The following is a 22,362-nucleotide window of genomic DNA, read 5'->3' as shown; positions in this document are numbered from 1 at the left end:
ATCCCACAAGCTGAAGAACACTTGGGTCACTAACTTTATTAAATGTTCTACACTTCTAGTCTTTCAGTCTTTTCAGGCATCTCACACAAACCCACAAGCATTTTAACATCATAAACCAAATTGTCAGCAAGTATCAGGATTTCAAAAATTGGGTTACTTTGCCAATCAATAAGATCAATATTTTTCTTGCAAAGTTGGATTTATTGAATTGAGAATAATCTGAGAAGATATTGTTCACTTATTACCTCATAACAAGTATGTATTTTTTCTTGATCAAGAGCATATAAACAAAACAGTATTTTAAGAATAAGCAGGCAAAGAAGTAGTTTATTCTTATGGAGTGTAAATTGCTGTAAAAGTTTTTCTCATCATTTCTCTTCCAAAAGTTGTTACTATCTGATTTGTAAAATACACACAGAATTTATTTTTGTTGTTTAAACCAGACAACATGTGTGTGTAAAATACGCAAAAAAATTGTTTTCGTTGTTTTAACCAGGCATACCTAAACAATCTAATCTTTAATATTTTATTAAATAAATTTTTGAATATAAAAACCTTTCATTTTTCTTTTTTTTAAGAGCTGCGTCAATTGTCAAACTTTTTTTCTTACAATTTTTCTGTGCTGAAAATTTTTTACATTTAATTTTTACAAAAATATTTACATCTAAAACCAAAAAACATTCTTACTTGTCTTTAAGAAAATATAATTGTATGTGATTTTTTTATGTTTATAGGATCTAGGATCCTTTATGTGTATACAAAACTTTCTATTTTAATTTTTTTCATTTTCTATCATATTTTGAATTCTAGTGTTTCTATTTATTAGTTCAACTTAAAAACTAGGACCTAGTGTAAACAGCCTAATATAATTGTTGTTGTGGTTCTGCTCTGGCTAATCCAGTGTTTTTTTCTTCTATTTTTTTATAGTAATTTTGTTGTTTTAGTTATTGTATTTTAATTAAAGACAAGTTCAAGCCATTTGTGAAGTTTTTATCTTTAGTATTCATGCAGACACAGAAACATTGAAATCTTCTCATTGATTTTACATTAAGTGTTTTAAATGTTAATATCCTTTCACTTTTTCTTTTAATTAGTTTACTTTTTTATTTATCTTTATTTCTCCCTTAACTCAAAAAATCTGCAAAGCCACTCTACAGAGAAATAATGTGTCTAAGCACTAAACTTTTTTGAGAGAACTCGATCTCTTAAAAAGTATAAGTTTAAGCTATGTAAGTACTAATATTTTTTTGTGTTTACTACAAAATTACTATAAAAAGTGGAGTCCTCTACACAAAATCTTAAAAATGCAAGACTCAACTCCCTAAATTTAACTAATTTGTTCAATAAACTAGATATTATATATACACATACATATGAATATATATATATATATATATATATATATATATATATATATATATATATATACATATATATATACATATATATATACATATATATATATATATATATATATATATATATATATATATATATATATATATATATATATATATATATATATATATATATATATATATATATATATATATAATATAATGTAATAGTATTAACAACTTTGTTTAATTATGTTTATTGACTATTATTTTAGTATGAAAAAGATAATCGAAACCTCAAAGCACAATTGGATCTCGCAGAAAGACGAGGTAGTGCATTGGCTGTTGATGTGAGTAATTTTTTAAATAGTTAATTATTAATTAGTTGCATATTTATATACTATATTTCACTATGGTGACTAAATGTAAACAAACTAGTTCAGATTAATATTTGGTTTGTAACTGAAATGTTGACCATTTAAAAACATATTTTTTGTTATCAAATTTTTTAGGTTGAATCTCTGCAAGCTGAATGTGATTTCACCAAACAACAATTAAATGCTATAAAAGGTATTTAAACCATGTTTCAAATGTTTTTAATTTTTTAAATGTTACAAGTAAGTTTAAAGGAAGTATAAAAAGTCTATCATTCTTTTAATTTTAATGTCATGATGCTAAGTTATACTAAATGATACTAAATAGGAAATAATTCTGATACTAAATTAATGTCTGATACTAAATTAAAGTCTGATACTAAATGAATGTCTGATACTAAATGAATGTCTGATACTAAATTAATTACACTTAAATTAACAGTTTCATGCTGATTGTTATCATATTAAACTTATAGATTTTTTAAAGACTCAATTTAACTAACCCCATCATTTTGGAATAAATAGTTTGAATTAAAAAAAAAACAATTTTCCTGCTTTCTCGATTTTTTTTAGATTTCTAATGTTTAAATGTACAAGACCATTATCATATGATGAAAAAATTCTTTCCACTCTAGCGAATGAAGCTGTGTTATCTACTTAAATTATATAAGTAAACTATATTTAAATTATCTAAGAAGCAGTGTAAATTATCTACTAAATAATTATACAACAACTAGTAGTTTCATATTCACACATTATCGAGTGAGATTTTGACCATTCATAAGGTTTGAGCAATGTTCACACAATTGTTGAGTGAGACCATTCATAAGGTTTGAGCAATGTTATTTAGAAATTTAAACTTTTAAAGTAGCTTCTGCTTTGAATTTAACAAGAATTGGAGGTATGCTTAAGGGTTAAATCCATATCATAGCACTTCAACTTATAGTACAGCTGTCACACAGCATCTAGTGTAATACAATTGCAATTGGTCTGTGCATTTGTAGCAGTTCTTCAGTTTTTTACCTTCACAATATTTTGTTCTCTTATTGCTCTGTTTACTTCAAAAATAGTTAATCAATTTGGTGTTTTAGAAATTAGATTTAAGGCAATAAGCCAACATGTTCTAGCTGACAATTTGGATGCAGGAGCATATGAAAGAATGGTCAGAGGATTCACCTGTATAGTCAGAGGATTAACCTGAATGTTCAGAAGATTCACACTGACCTGATTTCTCAACAAATTAAATTGTGAATTAATTTGTAAGTATACCCCAAAGCCAGCCATGTGACTTTTAGAGTCTTTGCAAATCAAAGAATAGTGTCCATAATACTGAGATCTAAAAAAGAAACAGCCAAATTTAAATTAGTATTACAAAGAGCAAGCAAGTCTGGTAAATTTTGCAAGAGGTAATATTTAACTGATGGAAAGTTACTTCAAAGACCACAAGTATTTGTGAAAGATATATTTAAAAAGTTAGGTGGTGGTGGTGGTTTTTTGTGTTTAATATTGGGTTACTTTGGACAAAATTTAGTTTTAAAGAGAATTTGACTCATTCATTGATAGACCACAGCATCTTAAGCAAAGCGCTTACATATATATCTTGAGCATCTTAAGCATCTTAAGCAAAAAGCTTACATATTATGTAATCAAATTTGTGTTATTTACTTATAACGTTTTGAAAGAGTTTTTTTCTCAACTTATGTTACCAATATTAAAAATGACAAGAGTTATAACACTTTGTAATGGTTAGTATACAATAGCTTTTGAAGCTGTCTTTTGAGCTCAATTGCTTTTTTCAATCAAAGTGTAATTAAATACAAAGTTTTATGACAATATACACCAACATAAAAGTTTATGATAAAGCTGTGAAGTTCAATTCAGTTGGTGCTTATATATAAGGTGAAAAAAAAAAGTGTTTGTTGGACACAACCAACATGTTGTTAAACATTTAGAAATAAAATTTGAGAGTGTAAACAATATTATATTATATGTATTGTTTATATATTATTAAGCGTATTTATAAGTATGTACCTTTTTGTTGTTTGTATAACAATATAAAAAATATAAAAAATAATTATTTTTTAATGACAGAAAAACTTGATCAATCTATGGCAGCATTGAAAGAAAAAGAAATTGCTAAAGCAGAAGGTAACGAAAATCAAAATTTCAAACTGTAACTTCTGATACCTACAGAAATAAGTGTCATAAAATTATGAAAACATGTACATACTTATACTATATACTAGTATATTTGTGTATTCTATATGTATATTAGATTTGGGAGAAATTTGATTTTTTCAAAACTTTCTTCAAAACACACTACTTTTTTATCCTTTAAAGTTTCATAATAATTTTGCTTCTTTTGAGACCCAGCATGATACTTTTGAAGAACTTTTTTTTTGATAATTTGGGGCCCGTCTAATGTTTAAGAGACTTGAGCTACCCCTAAAAGTATTTTTTTTTTGAAAATTTTTAAATCAAGTATTATATTATTATACAAAACACATTTAGGGCTGTGAAGTTTGCATTTTAAATTTGCTTTAAAAAAACCTTTAAAAAACCTTTAAAAATTTTTTTATTCTGTGTGAATATATAAATGTATATTTCTTGAATGTAATAGCATAAAATGTTTAAATATTTAAAAAAAAAAAATAATATATATAATAATATATATATAAAATAATAATATATATATAATAAATATATATATATAAATATAATATAAATAATATATATATAAAATAATAATATATATATAAAATAATAATATTTTATATTCTTGACATTTAATAAAATTGTAATATAACATGTAATATATATTGTAATATAATTATTACATTTTCGAAAGAATTATTTTTACAATAAAAACTATTGAATAAATATTAAAAATAGAAGACTTGATAAAGAAATTGGACAAAAAATATGCATAATAAACCAATAAAATGATTGCAAAAATGTTCCAACCAAGCATAAATTAAAGGTAAATATAATGCTCTATATTAAACGGGGAAATCCCTCACATAATAAACAAACTTCTGGTTATACTATTAACTTATTTATTTAATTAAACTGCCAGTTTATTTTATTTTAATTTCGCTTGTATTGATTGGTAGTTTACCTGTTCATTTTTGCAATCATTTAATTGGTTTAATATGAATATTTCTTTTCCACTAATAATTTTTATGTATAGTCTTCTTTTTTTAATATTTGTTCTCAAAATTTTATTTTAAAATTAATCCTTTTAAAAATTTATTATTTATATTATAAAACATGTGAATAATAAAAAATATTGTGTTATATTTAAATATATATATATATATATATATATATATATATATATATATATATATATATATATATATATATATATATATATTTTCTGCAATATTTAGATGCAGAAAAGGTTATACCCTTTGCTTCTGGTAAAGTTATATTTTTTCAATTTGTATATTGGCTAGTCAAAAAATTGTTTGTTTTATATATAATACAGATCGTTTTAGTACCTATATTGACAATTATTGTCAATGTAGGTGCCAAAACTATTACATATATATATAAGTATTAAAAAAATTATGTATATATATATGTATGCACTAATTACATGACTCTTTTTTTATTATTATGATCAATAATTTTTGTTATTATGATTTTTCTGACAAATACTCTTATTTTTATAGATCATGCTACTTTGGAAAAAGAGGTTCAAAATAAAAGTGCGTATATTCAAGTTCTTAAAGGTATTTATTATGTGTTTTTAGAGGTAACTGTGATTTGTTAATTAAAATCAAAATATAAAGTATGCAACACATAAAAATGTTTACAATTTTAAAATTAATTTTTTTTTGTATTAATTTTATTGTTTTTGGTTTTTTAATTCTATAACTAAAATACTAGCTTATAATATTTATTAACCATTAAAGTTTATTTAAGAGAAATTATTGAGTTACTAAATTAATTATTTTTAGGGAAGCTCTCTGAAGCATATTCTGAATTAGAAAACATGAAAAAATTAAATCAAGGTTCGTTGAATTTTTATTTTATGCAACCATGTTGAATTTTTATTTTATGCAACCATGTTGAATTTGTTGTATTTCCATTGATTCAGTTGCATTTTCATTAGTTTAATTTTATTAACGTAATATTTAGTTGATAACTGCATAAGCTGCTGAGAAACCCAAAAGTTATAAAAAATATATAAAATTTAAAAAACTACTATTTAGGCGAGATACCTTTATGGTAATTTTATAATTTAAAAGTTTTAGGAATTTAAATATTACTTGATGATATAAATGTATGTGGTATTAAATAAGCAAGATATGAGTTTGCTTTGATTTGAAATCAAAATTACAAAAACAGCTGTATTGTAGCCAAAAAGCCTTTTTTTTTGCTCTACTTACGCTAAAGTTTGTTTTGTTTTGTTTAAATAAGTCTAAACATATTTGAGTAGTTTAATATTTAAGAACATTTAAAAAACATATTTGTACGTCATTATAAACATTTAAAAAACTTTTTAGCACATCATTGTTACAAAAGTTTGAATGTATTATGTAAAGTATACATTCTTTTTTATTCAACTATACATATATTTCTACTTACAAATAAAATAAAATCAAAGTTAAAAAAAAAGGAAGTTTAATTTTTTAATGAGCTTATCTTTTTAATCAAAATATTCAGCAAAAGAAAAATTTGTTGATCATTTTAACATAACATTAATAGATAGTAAAAAAATCTTAAAAAAAATTGTTAAAATTTTTTGATGCTTAATATAAAGAAAAAATATTTCTTTCTTTTAATAAAAAAAATGATTGCTATTTACCTAAACAACATGTTTACTTTGAACTTTATGTTAAACTTTTAACTTGTATTAAAATTTTAATTTATGTTAAACTTTTAATTTATGTTAAACTTTCAGTTTATGTTAAACTTTCAACTTATTGTGATGTTAAAATAATAGGGTTCTATCTCCATTTTTAACATTGTGAGAATTTAACTGTAAAACATTTATATAATTAATTTTTAATTATATAAATGTTTTACAGTTGTTATTGTTTATGTTGATAAAATATACGTTTTATAATTAATCTTATTATAAAACGTATATTATTAATTTCATAATTTTTAAAATTGCTTGACCACAAATTAATTGTTAATTCCAACTTTATTAAATAAGGTTGAAATTGACAAAGAAAAAACAAAGACCAACAATTTTTAAAAATATATAAAGAATAACAAAAAGATTAATATATTAAAATTATATGATTTTGAACACAAAAATAATATTATAATTAAAAACAGAAAATTATATTTTTTTACTATGAATAAATTTGGAGATCATACTGAGATCTAAAAAAGAAACAGCCAAATTTAAATTAGTATTACAAAGAGCAAGCAAGTCTGGTAAATTTTGCAAGAGGTAATATTTAACTGATGGAAAGTTACTTCAAAGACCACAAGTATTTGTGAAAGATATATTTAAAAAGTTAGGTGGTGGTGGTGGTTTTTTGTGTTTAATATTGGGTTACTTTGGACAAGATTTAGTTTTAAAGAGAATTTGACTCATTCATTGATAGACCACAGCATCTTAAGCAAAGCGCTTACATATATATCTTGAGCATCTTAAGCATCTTAAGCAAAAAGCTTACATATTATGTAATCAAATTTGTGTTATTTACTTATAACGTTTTGAAAGAGTTTTTTTCTCAACTTATGTTACCAATATTAAAAATGACAAGAGTTATAACACTTTGTAATGGTTAGTATACAATAGCTTTTGAAGCTGTCTTTTGAGCTCAATTGCTTTTTTCAATCAAAGTGTGATTAAATACAAAGTTTTATGACAATATACACCAACATAAAAGTTTATGATAAAGCTGTGAAGTTCAATTCAGTTGGTGCTTATATATAAGGTGAAAAAAAAAAGTGTTTGTTGGACACAACCAACATGTTGTTAAACATTTAGAAATAAAATTTGAGAGTGTAAACAATATTATATTATAAAAATAATATTATAATTAAAAACAGAAAATTATATTTTTTTACTATGAATAAATTTGGAGATAGAACAAATATTATAAATTTGGAGATAGAACCTTATTATTCTCATCTACCGATATGCTATTTTGTCTTACTAATTTATATTACTTAATAAATAATAAATAATGTGTATTCTAAGTATAATAATGTAAAGTTTAACATAACGTGACGTTATGTTAAACTTTCAACTTATGTTAAACTTTTAACCTATGTTAAACTTTTAATTTATGTTAAACTTTTAATTTATATTAAACTTTTAATTTATGTTAAACTTTTAATTTATGTTAAGCTTTTAATTAATGTTAAACTTTTAGTTTATGTTAAGCTTTTAGTTTATGTTAAACTTTTAACTTATGTAGAACCTTCAACTTATATTAAAATTTTAACTTTATTTACAGATTGGCCTGTAGATTGATCTGTAAAAAATTTTGTTAAATTTTTTACAGATCAATCTACAGGTCAATCTGTAAATAAAGTTATTTATTTACAGATTTCATTTATTTTTAATAAAACATGTAATTTTATTTAAAAAAAATTGTAATTATGTGTAATAAATACACACAGTAAAAAAAGATGGTTTGCATATATATCATTACATTCTGATTATTTTTGTTTCTCCACACAGTGACCTTGTTTATCAAGGCTTATGTTTGGAGTTATGTTGTTTGAATTTATCAAGGCTTATTTTTGGAGTTATGCTACTTGAAGTTATCAAGGCTTATGTTTGGAGTTATGTTACTTGAAGTTATCAAGGTTTATGTTTGGAGTTAAGGGGTTGAGAAAGGCTATTAACAATTAAACATTTTTTTTTTAAAGAAAATGAGTAGCCTCCTTAGCTGTAGTGAATGCAGTTTAAGAGGAAATTACATTGTAAAAATTATTTGACTCATATATAACTTTTATACTTTAAAATGTTGTTGTTCTATAAATTATAAAGGGTAGTGTCTAATTAAATGCAAGGCCACTTTTTTTTTTATTTATTTATTTTAATAATTCCCCTCCCTAAGGCCGAGAAGGCCACTACAGATGAGGAGGCTACTTGTGGTTATAACCCTCTCTCAACTCTATAACTCCAAAACACAAACCTTGACAAACAAGGCCGCTGCGCGGAGAAACAAGTTGAGCGCGGTACTACCAGGGATGTGGTGGGAATCGAACTTGGAACCTCTCGCTTATGAAGCAAGCGCTTTACCGCTACACCACTTCCGCATAGGTAGGTAAACTGTCTTAGTTTACTTAGGTAAACTGTCATTTATTTTATATAAATATGGTGAACAGTTACAAGCAAACATTGTTTTTTTTTGCAGTTCACCAAAAAAATTTGCTTATGATATTAAAATTTGTTTTATATACTATATTTCATTAATACTTAACAATATTTCTTGCAGATCAATCTTTAAGTTATCCATTATTGCATCAGTTAAATGGTATTTATTATATATTGACATTATATATTATATCATTGTAATTATGAAAAGATATAGATATTCTATATGATTTAAATATGATCTAATTATTTTACCCAATAACTTTTTTTTTCCAATTTTCTTAATGATTTATGTCAAAGTTTTATTTTTTATTCTATGGGAAAAGTACATTTCTCTCATAGATGTTTTGTTGTACACACAAAGTTGCATTATTAAACTTGGAAATATTTTTCATGACAAAGGTATTTTTTATATCCATTAATAAATTTTATTTTAAATTTAAAAATACAGTTAGCCATTTTTAAAAACTTTTGGTGAGTTTTGCATTATTTTAGAATTTTGTTGCACAAAATTTTGTGCAAAAAAATCTTTTTTAAAAATTAAGTGGCTAGATGTTTAAATGTTGTTAATTGATGAAAAAAAGTAAATCATTAAAGTTTCAAAGCATTATTCCAATATTTAGTAACAGCTCAACTAAGTTTACTTTTCAATGGGGTCTTAAAATTAAAAAAAAAAAGTTCCTTAAAAGTAGGTCAACCTGTTTCTCAAAAGAAGCAAAATAATATATAAATTTTAAAAATAATAATTTTTTTATAAAAAATAAATTAAAAATTTTTTCTTTTTATTAAAAACTTGTAAAAATGTACTTTTTTTAATTCTAGTTAAAAAACCAAAGTTTTTTGTGCAATTAAATCTAAAATAATAATTGTAGTATGAAATTATCAATTATTTTTTAAAATTTTTATATAATTTCGCTACTTTTAAGACCCAACATGACATACTTTTGAAAAAGCTTCTTTTTTCAAAACAAAGGGACCTGTTAAAAAGTAAAGTTAATTGAGCTGTCCCTAAAACCCATTATTTAAGTTTGCAATTTTGAACTAATTTTCCTCACCACAAACCACATCAAATCAAAGGGTAGCCCAAATAAAGTTCAAAAATTTTTTATATAAAATTTTGAAATGGTCTAATATATATATATATATATATATATATATATATATATATATATATATATATATATATATATATATATATATATATATATATATATATATATATATATATATATATATATGGGGAATGGATTCATACAAGTTAGTTATAAAATCCTGGGGTATGTTGTGCCATTCTCTTTGAAGTACTTCAAAACAATCTTCAGCATTTTGGGAGCATGTTCGACCTTCTTTCCCAGCCGGCACAAACACATCTTTTAGACATTTTTCTTCGCATCTAAAATGTTAACACTTTTAAATGTCTAAATTCAGATAAATAAAAGACATCTATTAGTAGTCATCTTTTAGATTGCTTCAGACGCTCTTTTTAGTCGTCTCAAAAGATAAATACAATTAGATGTCTTATGGTTATCTGAATTTAGACGTCTAAAGGTGTTAACATTTTAGATTCTAAAAACACGTGTTTGTGCTGGCTGGGTTCTGTCAAGGTAATCCCAAATATACTCAATTATATTCAAAACTGGACTCTGAGGAGGCCAGGTCATCAATTCCAGTACTCCTTCCTCTGCCATTTCATTTAAATAATTTTTTGCCACTCGGGAACGATGTTTTGGGTCATTGTCTTGCTGCAGAATAAATTATGACCTATTAGCCTCATTCCAGATGATACAGCATGGTGCCTTAGGATATCCACATAACGTTCCCCAGTGAGTCGCCCCCCTATTTTGATCAAATCACCTACTCCAGATGAAGATAAACAGCCCCAAACTTGTAAAGAGCCTCCTCTGTGTTTAATAGTAGGGTTTAAACACTCGGGCTGATAGGCTTCTTCAATTCTTCTTCAAACATATTGGAGTCCTTTCATTCCAAAAATTTCGAATTTGGACTCATCGGTTTTCTGCAAATGTTCACTCAAAAATCCAATATAAACTTCTGAGTTGATTTTTACCCCCTCTAGAACAAAAACTTGTGGAGTTTTAGATCCATCAGAGCTGATCTCAAACCATAATCTCTTTGAAATAATTTTATCTCCAACTAGAATGTCTCTTCTGGACTTTTCAATGATCATCTGCCATTGTATTAATTTAGTTCAGGCTAAACAGTCAAAAAATTTTAATTTGCATAAACTTTACAAGAGTATGTTGTGACGAACGACGAAAGTCTTTCATTTCATTAAAAGGGATTATTTTGAACAAAAATAGTTTTTTAATACTCCTCTGTGTTCAGTTTATTTGAAAATAAAAGCAAGAAGCGAATTAAGTAATATGCAGCAGTGATGTAGTGGTAGAGCGTTCACTTCATAATCAAATAGTTCTGAGTTTGATTCCCACCATTTTCCTGGAAGTACTGCGCTTAACTTAGTTCTTTGTGTAGCAATCTTGATCAAAGTTCATGTTTCAGAGTTATGGAGTTAAGAGAGTGTTGTAACCACAACTAAAGTAGTCTTCTCGACTGCAGTGATCTTCTCGGCTTTGGGAACGTCAATTAACACTATAAAAAAAAAAGTTGTTGTGAATTGCAATATCTGGAAATATTGCTTTTCTTTAAGTTCTCAGTTTTATCTGTTCACAAGTCGTGAATACTGTTTTATTAAAGTCAAAGTATTTATTTTTTGAAAAAAATAAGTCAAATTTTGGTAAAAAGTTGTGGTTTTCAGTGATGTTGAGGGAGAGTCAAATGTAAACCTGTATTGATAAAATGAGCCTAAATTGCATATACTTTGTATTTAAACCATACATATTTTTGCATTGGCCTTATTACTGTGTATTTTTCGCTGTAAATCTCAGTAAATTTGCAAAAGAAATCTTTAAAAAAACTTTCGGAATATAAATTTATCTGAGATTTTTTTTTTTTTATAATTAAAAATTTGGTGACTTGATGGGTGATGTTAAGATATTCAACCTCTTCCTCCCCACACACACTTCCACCCCTTCTCCCCTTACACCCTAACACCACGCCCCTTCTTTAGCCTTTTAAAAATTGACTGAGACGTTTAAAGTTATTCTCATAAATTGAAATCAAAACTTTTTTTTTTGTTATCTTAAGACTAATAACTCTAAGAAAAAAACTAAGGAACAGACTTAAAAAAAATTTACTATGAGATTAAGAGAATCATTAGAAGAACCAGCCCAAATATGATAATAGTATACCATTCAGGGACAAATAAAAGATATGTAGAGGTAGAAAATGGAATCAGGAGTATGAAAATGGTGAGCACTCTAAAAAGAGGCAACATTTGCAGATGCTAATTTAGCAATTGATTGTATATACGGTTTTATGAAAATTCAGTAATGAATGATAATTCAAGAAGACATAAAGAAGAGGACTCAGGGAGAGGGTTGCTATTCATTAGTATAGAAATGTTGACAGTATTAAGATAGTTGTTTGGAGTAAATAACTGAGTTAATATTCACAAGCCACTGCAAGTTCTGTAACAGATTGGGGTTACAGAAGTTTCAGCTGTAGAGCAAGAGGATCGAAAACTGTATTGATTGTCTGACAGTTATTTGATTCATAATGGGATGTGAGAAATTTATTTATCAAAGACTCAAAGACCTTGTTAATAGCTGAAAAAAGACTGATTGGACGATAATTGGAGGGGTCAGAATATTCACTTTTGAAAATTGGAACCACAGATGCCATTTTCCAGCAGGCAGGAAAACAAGACTCAGTCAAGCACTTGTTAGATAGTTCAGAGAGAATTGAAGAGAGTTCTGGAGAACAATTTTTTAAGACTATGACTAGAACTTTATCTGCACCACAAACCGTAGAAGAGTTTAATTAAGATATGACTTTAGCAGTGGAAGCTGGAGTGATCTAACAATGGGTTAATATGTTTAATTGAAATGGAAGGAAGAGAATGACCATAAGATTCGAGTGTTTAACTGGAAGAAAAATTTTTTGCAAATAGTTCTGCCTTATCCTTTATAGAGGTAATAAGATCAATCCCATGAATGAGAGACTAGAATGTTAGACCTACCTTTGTTAATGAAGCTGTTGAAGATTTTTCAAAAGACTATAACCTAACTTTTGAGAAAAGATACAGGATTTAGTGAACTGAGAATAATGGAGCTTAGTATCAAACAGCACCTTTTTACATTGATTTCTTGTAATAATAAATAGCAGTTTGTTCTCAAGAGTGTTGTTCTTTTGAAAAAGATGAAAAAAATGGTTACATTTAGGTATAGCAGCTGCACAAGAAAGTAAAAATCATGGAGTAGAGTGGGCTTGACTTGTAATTGGTGAGAAGGAATAAAAGCTTCCATTCCTGCCTGAATGCATAAGGTTATTTAGGAGGCGCATTTATCAGCTGAGAGAGAAAAGACATCAGCCCAAGGACCATAACATTAATAATCAGGAAAAGAATTCTAATCAGCTTTAGGGTTGTAGTAAGTAATGCAATGATATGGTGAGTCCGAAGAAGAAGTATGAGATGAACAATTTGCATGGTTAGAACCACCTAAGGTCAGAGACAAGACACAAATAAAAGAGTGAAATGAAATTATTATTCAGGAAAATTAGTTACAAAGTTAACTATCTGAGTAAGAGATTGTGAAATGCAGAAGTTACAGGTTTTAGTGCCAGCAGGATCAGTAGCGTTAGAGCCAAGGCATTTAGTGTGATGAGCATTAAAATCTCTCATAACAACAATATTGGTAGAGGGGCAAAGGGGAAGGGCATGGTCAATTTAATCAGAAATTATATCTAAAAGAGTGCAGTCTTGGGAAGAAGGAGATTGATAAAGAACAAAGAGAAAGGTAAAAGAGTGAAGAGGTGCTAAGCGGAAGCACATAAAAGAGTGGTCAAAGAATTTAAACCTGATATCAAGACAAATAGGTGAATTGATGCGTATGTATACCCCACCCCCAAATCAAGCATGTGGCTGTTGGAGTCTTTGCAAATCAAAGGACAGCACCCATCAACACTGAGATCTGAAGAAGGAATAGCTGAGTTTATATTAGTCTCGCTATAAGCAAGCAAATCTGATGAATTTTGCAAGAGGTAAATTTAACTGATGGAATATTGCTTCGCAGATCATGAATATTAGTAAAAGATATATTTGAGCAGTTAGGTGAAAGGGGTGGCATTTATGTCTAGTATTTTGAGTTACTTTTGGCACAATTAAAGTTTAAAGAGAACTTGGCTCATTCATAGATAGAGCACGACCTACCAAAGAATGAGTTATGCGGTTGTCTCAGTCCTGTTAATTAACCCAAAGTCATAACTTAGGGCTCTCTATGTGGCCTCGACCATATGCACCATATGTATTATCAGGGGCACTATTCATATGCAATATTAACACTTAATACTCTTATATTTTACAGCTGTTGATGGAATCAGTCTCTCTGAGAGCTACTACAGAGTTTGGGAAACCTTGCTACCAGACGGCCTCAGATCCATTAAACTGAATTTTAAAGCTTTACCCTCATTAGGAACAGGAAGAGTTTAAATTTTTCAAATCACTACACCCTATTTCTATTAAATTAAATTTTTCAAATCACTACACGCTATTTCTATTAAATTAAATATTTTAAAGACAGATAAGATTTTAAGGATTTAATTTTAAATTAGTTTTTTTTAATTTAATTAGTTTTAACTAATTTAATTTTAAATTTTTTTTTTAGATAAAATTAAAAAATTTAAAAAATTAGTTTTAATTTTTAGATAAATCAATAGATCTTGTCAATGGGTCCTGGAATCCTATGGTTAATCAGTCAAAGAATGAGATAAGTATGAGGTTTCATTTTTGTACACACAAAAAAATAATCACAAATGGCAAGCATTGTAGCAAATCTTGTGACTTAATTATGATAATTAATTTTATCCAATCCTAACATGGTTAATAAATATTATTAAAAATCAACCAAAAGATGAATTGATATTTTTAAACTCATGTTTTCAAAAAACAAATAATTAAAAACTTTTAAATAAAGAGAGACAAAACACTTCAAAGCACTTTTTTTCAAAAAAATTATTATTTTAATAAATATTTTTTAAACTTGACGTTCTAGTGGTTCATGTTTTGCTATGCAATGACTTCATAAATTCATAAAGTCATTACGTTGCAAATCTGTATGAATTTTGCTTGATGTTTATCGGTGCTTAACAGTATGCTTATCTATACTTATTTTTTACTAAAATATGAAGTATGCTCAAGAGTTAGTTTACAATAATATCCATAGAGCTGAAAAGTGTTACAGGCATTAGGGACATTATTACAAATAAAATTTTAAAAGTGCCCACTGATCCCACATCTGCAAAAAAAGTTATTCAAGGGCAAAGGTTATAAAATTTGTTTTTTTCTCTAATGCATTTGATTATCTACTGTAAAAATATGTTCCTGCAGCTTTTCTCTGTAGAGAAATTATTTATTTAATTATTATACTTGTTTTTATCATACATTATTTAGTGAAATTTATCAACACTAAAAGTGAAATACTTGTAGTGTTGATAACTTACTTTAAAGTACAAAACTTGTTTAAAAAATCACGCAGAAAAACATTTGCTATAAAATACAAATCTTGTATTTTATAGCAAATGTTTGGAGTCGGTCTGATGACATAGCAAGTGTTCCTGCACAGATTTAGAATGAATATGATTTAGTTGCTGCTGAGGCTAAGTACCATAACAGTTGTTATAGTATTTTCTTAAGACCAACCACTGGAGAAAAAATTGATTGTCCTCAAAATAAATCTACAAACGATGCGATGGAAGAAATATTTATATACATTGAAAATAATGATTTTCAGTTTTTATTTGAAGAGTAATAAGGGCATTTCTGGACATTCTGAGTGCATAATGGGTGACATTCAAATTTTACCCCAAAAAGTACAGTTACAGAAGAACATTATATGCCACAAATAAATAACATAATTTCATATAATGATATCAAAAGTGGTGATGATAATGAAATATGTGAATAATTACTTTATCAGCTCAATGAAAAAATAAAGGAATTTGAAAAACAAGAACCTACTGCAAAACTATGGTTTCAATATTTTAATATGGTTTTGATATGCTAAGTCTGCGCATTTGCAGGATATGCTACAATTAGAAAAGTTAATGATTCATAGTGTTTATCAAAGATATATGTAAGGGTTTTTTAGTGTTAGGCGTTCTGAAAAACTTAATTTGGGTGTAATTTTTGTAGATAGTTTCATGAAAAAACTCAATTGTGTTGCAACTTTTATAGATAGATTAGATAATTTCATGAAACTTGTTTGATATACTTTTATAATACAACCTACTGTTTGACAGAAAAATATGAAAAACTATTTTTTTATTTAAATTTTACATTTTACTTTAAATAATTTTTTTTTACTTTTAATATTTTATTTGTAGTAATTTCCACAAGGAGTAAACCAACTTTCAGCTCTATGCAACTTATTGTTAATTGAAATGTCTATTTTGGCTGGGGTATATGCTTATTTAAAAAAAAAAAAACCTAGAATTTTGTTGTACTTTATTATTTTCTTATCTGTTTCTAAATTTTATTAAAAAATAGTTAACAGTTTTTTGATTTAAGTCAATTTATACAATAAAGAAAATCTGTGTCCAGGACTTCATATTAGATGGAGTCTTAAATTAGTAAACTATTTTTTTATATTGTACAAATATACCTAAAGTAACATAACCTGAAACTTTCATTATTTTTTATTAACTTTTATATGTTTACTAACCTTGATTTGATTTCAGTTTTTATTTTATTGATGACAACTGTAATGTTTTTATCATTTCTATGATTTTTATGGTTTAGTAACCTCTAATAAAAAATAGTGATAATTCAGATTCTCGTAAAGAATGTAACACTTGTGATAAAAGTTATTTGTGCTTTGTTTGATATTTTTCTTCACCTTTTTTTTGTTTAAAAACAATCAATATTGTGCCACACTATAATTATAAATTATTATAATAAAAAATAGTACGCGTAATCTTTCTGCTTAAAACCTTATATGGATATTTTTTTTAGAGCAAGAAGCTAAAATTGATTTGATAGTTTTATCTTTCATCAAAATGGTTGGACAAGTTAACAGTAAATACATTTTTAATTAAAAATATTTTAATTGTTCTTTTTTTGTTTTTTATAAAGTTTTTAACATATTATTAGATGTATTGGAATCCATTACTTCAGAATTGCAATTAAAAATAGCAGGTATTAGACTTATTTGTTGATATTTTATTTAGGCGTTTGTACCAGGATAATATTGTGGGTGTATGTGTTAATATTGTGGTGGTATCTAACTTTTATTACTAAAAAAAAAATTAACTTAAAAAGATTTAAACTTTACAATAATAAATTACATCACATTATGAAGATATTTGTTAAGAAATAATATTTAAGATTTTTGTTGCAACTACTGCTTAGATAGATAAAAAAATTCTTTAAATCAAAATTGAACAGGGAAAGAATTTTTATTCTATTTTTAAAAGTGATTCATTTAAGTTATGTTTTCTAAACTATCCGTTGCACAGTGGGAAATCACATGGCCAAAAATAAAAAAAACGACTTACTTCAAACATTATGCCTGATAGTGGGTTTTGTTACTAATACCTTCACTAAGAATTTTCCAATTTATGAAATTTTAAATGTGACAGGCTCAATGGTAATGGCTTCTTGAAGTTAGGTTTTTTAATGAATTTTTGATAAAAATTCTCAAGACGCTGGTTTTTAATAATTATCATTTTTTTAGTATATAGATCATCGAAAAATTGAGAATATATGCATCATTGGAAAGGTCATAATATAGACTGTTAAAAATAAAAAATTTCTTGAAAAAGTTGGTACTACAATTTTTAGCATTAAAAGTAAAAAATTCATCACAAAAGTGCTAAATTCTAACTTTAATGAAGAATTAAAAAATTGTTCCAATTTGTAACTTTTCCATATTTTGATATTTTTTAGTCTATAGTGTCTACTAACTACCCTGAGAAATGTGACTGCGATTATCCATAATCTTAAGCACAAAATAATTTTAAAAAATTGATGTTTTTTTAAACAAATAAAAAACTTCTTTTAATAAAAATAATTTTTTTCATTCATTACTAAAAGTAAAAAAAAAGACTACTTTAAAGCATTAAAGACTAAAGTAAATTTGTTTTTGTGTTGTTATTGAAAGGAAAAAAGTTATTTTTTTATTTTAATTTCATGTGTTCATGGTTTTAAAATACATAATTAAATTAAGAAAAAATAATTCTAAAGTCCATTTTTAATGCCACACTACTTGACCAAAAACCACAAGTTGTGCAATGTTTTCAGGTTTCGAAAAATACTTTTGATAATGTAAATAGTGGGTTTGAATACATAGTTACTATGATTCAAGTCAGAGAAGACAACATAGATTTATTAAGAAAGAGATTAAAACTAACTCTTGCAAAGTATGTTGCACTATGGCATTAAGAATGTTGCACTATGTTGTACATAACATATTAAGTATGCGCATTGTACATAACATATTAACATAACATTAAGTATGTATGTTGTTCATAACATATTAAGTATGTTGCACTATGGCGTCATATCGTAAAAAAGAAATACTTGATAGTTGAAATCAGGTTTGGCTTAATTCAGTTTTTAAATTGATTTAGTTGAATCATCATGTAATCACAAGGGTTTAATAAATGAATTAGCAAAATAAGGTCGACCAACAAAAGAGTTTGATGAATCGAGTTCTTGCACCAAAAGACGATTAATAGCAAATTAATCATTTGATTAAAAAACGGAATCTATCAAAAAAATATTGTTAGTAGCACAAAGAATAGCATTTACTAAACATGACTTTAATTTAGTCAAATTACTTAGTGTCGTTACAAATCGTTATTGCTTTACACTCAGGTAACCACATTGCAAGAGAAAATGATGTCTGAAGAAGCTTTTGGATATTTCTTGGATAACAAACTTTCAAAAAACATTTATAAAAATACTCATAAAGAAGCACCATGCAGATTTTTAACTTATCGAGTAATTTCCGAAATAAAAAACTAGTGCTCACCTTTAAAAATATCCATTGACGTTACTAAAACAAAGGCCAAAGTTAAACTACAGGATCTTATGGATCACACATCCAAGAGGCTTGTGAAACTTTAGAAAAAGGAAATTTTAAAACATTTGGATGATAAAAAAAAGACTTTGATTAATACTAGTTAATACTTGGGTATGGACAGAATATCAAGTCACTCAAAATACCATCAACGTTTTAATAATTCCAATCAAAATAACCTTCAAGATTCGGGTCTATTAGTTACAGCTACATCACCTCTTCGACTACATGTATGATTAGATTCAAACAATATTTTATGGAATAATATGGTTTCTCAGAGTATTAGATTCTGTAGACCAATTATGCTGGAGTATATAAAGAAAAATAAAGAAATAGTGTTAAAAATTAAGGAGGAAATTGAAAAAGAAATTCTTAATTTATATCCTGTTAAAGTTTACCTTCCAGGACATAAGTATGTTTTTATCAACTATAGTTTTGTCCTTTCGATGATTGAAGGGAAAATCTTAATTTACATTACAGACACTTCTTCAACACAATGTTGTTTGATTTGTTACACCACACCTAACATGATGAGCGATCTAAAAATCTTTAAGGAAGGTTTTGCTACAGATGGACAGACATTGTGCTACGACATTTCACCACTACATGCTTGGATTAGGTTTTTTGAATTTATTTTACATATTTCATATAGAGTTTAAATAAAAACTTGGAAAGTAAAAAAGGTTTTAAAAGATAAATATTTATTAAGGAAAAATGTTGTTCATGTTAGGATGGTTGAAGAATTTGGTTTGAGAGTTGATGAACCAAGAGCTGGTGGATCAGGAAGTAGTAATACTGGAAATTTATGCCAACGAGCTTTTTCTGACTCTCTATTACTTAGCAAAATTTTAGAAATTGAAGAAATTATTATCAGATTACATAACATTCTAATTGCAATCAATTGCAAAGACCCAATTGATCCGAAAAAAATTGATAAATACTGCAATGATAAATATAAGTAGTTGTTAGAGACATGATTGGTTAAAAGTCCCAGCTTCTGTTCACAAAGTATTAGCACATTAGTTCAATATTTCCACTTGGTTTAATGGGAGAGGAAGCAGTTGAATCTCAACACAGAACTTATAAATGTGATCGTGAATATCATCAAGGAAAAAAAAAGTAGAGAAACAAACTTATTTGACATTTTTATTCGAGGTATACATAATTCTGATCCCCTAATTAGTTCAATCTCATTAACTAAAAGATTGAAAAGTAAGAAAGTATTGTGCTTACCGGAAAAAGTTAAAAGTTTGTTAGCAGTTTATAGCGATGATAGAGAAAATGCATCTGAAATGGAATCAGATGAAATTAATGACTTATATGAATTATATTTAAATGTTAACAACGTTAATGAAAATCTAGAATTAGATATATAAATGTAGAAGAATAAAATTCTAAACTGTATAATCTGTATAATGTATAACTTTTTATTTGTTTGGCTACTATATAAATTTATTAAATACATAAAAAATATTAAATAAAATATTTAAAAAATTGCAGTGATTCGGTTCAAATCATTGGAATTTGGAAACAAGAATATCCCAAAAGTTTATTTATTAGTTTTTTTTATTACTAGTTTTATTCTTATTTATTATTGGTTGAGAATTAAAACGACAGAACTTAATCTTCATTTAATAATCTGTTAAAGTTGAAAAAAATAACTGTAGTAACTATAATTAAGTTTTCACTTTCTTCAAAATTCTTTCTTCGAGGGGTTGTAAGCTTTATATGATCATAACTTTCAGAGAATAAAAGATTATTCAATGGAAGTTAAAACCGGTCAATGAATTTAAATTTAGTATAAGATAGCATCAAAATCTTTTTTTAGACTCATTGCCCTCTTTTTTTTTTGGGCGGGGGGCTAACTTTTTGGGATATTTTTGATCCTGAGCTTCAATCACCACAATTTTTTGCAAAACATATTTTGACTTAAGCATGAACATAACAAGTTTGGAGCTTTGGAAAATCATCTCCATTATTTAAACCATGTCAGAAAGTATCACGTATAAAAAAATCCAACTGGTGCCCCTTGCTGCGTCTGAGCTGTTTAAACACAAAAATAAAAAATATTATCCTAATTCTCTATTTTACTAAATTATGGCTCATCCACATAAATACAACGATTAAGTTTTTGGCCACCTATTTCAATGGAATGTTCCTACTGTGCATTGATTGTTTTTTTGTTTTTTTATTGTAATCAAATAATGATTTTTTAGCTTTTGTGTTTTTGTTGCGTTTTTTTTTTAAATATTATTACTGTTTTGATATTGATGGTTGTTGTTTTTGGTTTTTTTTATTTTTAAATTTTTATGTTTTGTTGTTTGTTATGTTTTCCTTTTTAATGTTATTATGTTTTTTAATATTCAGTATTATATTAGTGAATTCCTTAGAAATATTTTGTTATAATAAAATTATGTTGTCTTGATTTTTTTAACTAGATAAACCTAATCATAATGAAGCAGAAGAGTTGCACAATCAAATAATAGTGTTAAAAGAGAAGTTAATCAGAGAACAGATTAAAAATAAAGATAACGAAGAAAATGTTCATTTACTTAAAAGTTAGTTTCTATTATTAAATATGAAAATAAAAGTTATTTACTGAGATAATGTGAGTCTATGTGACATTTTAATCATTTTTCTGTGTAATATACCAGCTTACATAAAATTAATACTAGAGTCATTAATTTTACAAAATTAATATTACATAATGATATTAGTGTATTTAAATTATTTGATCAAAAGTTGATCTAAAAAAATCTGAAAATTCTAAAAAGAACTGCAAAATACATTTAACTGCAAAAGAACTTTAAAGCACCAAAGTAGAATTATAAATTAAATAATTTTTTTAATAAAATGTGAAGCTTTCTTGCGGTTTAATTAACAGTTTTCACACCCTCTTATCAAAATGTTTCTAATTCACATTAGAATTCTCCATATTTAATATATGTTCCTATTTGAAAGTCCAACAATTTATAAAACGTCTAAGCATGATGGAATTTTGTGAAAACACATTAGGTAGAAGACAATTCAAGTTCCTGTGTTAAAAATGCTATAATTTAACTAATTTATTTTCTTAAAGAAATTACACATCAAAAATAATGATGTACTATGCTTTCAAACTGCTACACTGTGTTATCTACTGGTATCATTGTAATATAAAATATCATTTCATTATCTAAATGAATCTTTAAAGTCAA

At 26.2% G+C, this 22,362-nt stretch overlaps 1 protein-coding gene across 3 annotated transcripts in view; it reads left to right on the top strand.

Annotated features, from left to right (window-relative positions):
* LOC100197477 (sarcolemmal membrane-associated protein) overlaps positions 1-22,362 on the top strand; it is a 62,090-nt gene that overhangs the window by 18,919 nt on the left and 20,809 nt on the right. For all 3 annotated transcript variants that reach the window (XM_065817369.1, XM_065817368.1, XM_065817370.1), the window contains 12 exons: positions 1,613-1,687; positions 1,850-1,907; positions 3,803-3,859; positions 5,104-5,133; positions 5,389-5,448; positions 5,677-5,730; positions 9,133-9,171; positions 9,354-9,413; positions 14,793-14,858; positions 17,098-17,160; positions 17,236-17,280; positions 21,604-21,723. In XM_065817369.1, the coding sequence (XP_065673441.1) occupies positions 1,613-1,687; positions 1,850-1,907; positions 3,803-3,859; positions 5,104-5,133; positions 5,389-5,448; positions 5,677-5,730; positions 9,133-9,171; positions 9,354-9,413; positions 14,793-14,858; positions 17,098-17,160; positions 17,236-17,280; positions 21,604-21,723 (727 nt within the window). The remainder of the gene's footprint in view (positions 1-1,612; positions 1,688-1,849; positions 1,908-3,802; positions 3,860-5,103; positions 5,134-5,388; positions 5,449-5,676; positions 5,731-9,132; positions 9,172-9,353; positions 9,414-14,792; positions 14,859-17,097; positions 17,161-17,235; positions 17,281-21,603; positions 21,724-22,362) is intronic.

This window comes from Hydra vulgaris, chromosome 14, assembly GCF_038396675.1.
Source record: "Hydra vulgaris chromosome 14, alternate assembly HydraT2T_AEP".
NCBI classification, from domain to species: domain Eukaryota; kingdom Metazoa; phylum Cnidaria; class Hydrozoa; order Anthoathecata; family Hydridae; genus Hydra; species Hydra vulgaris.
This window is presented reverse-complemented; position numbering and strand designations above follow the sequence as displayed.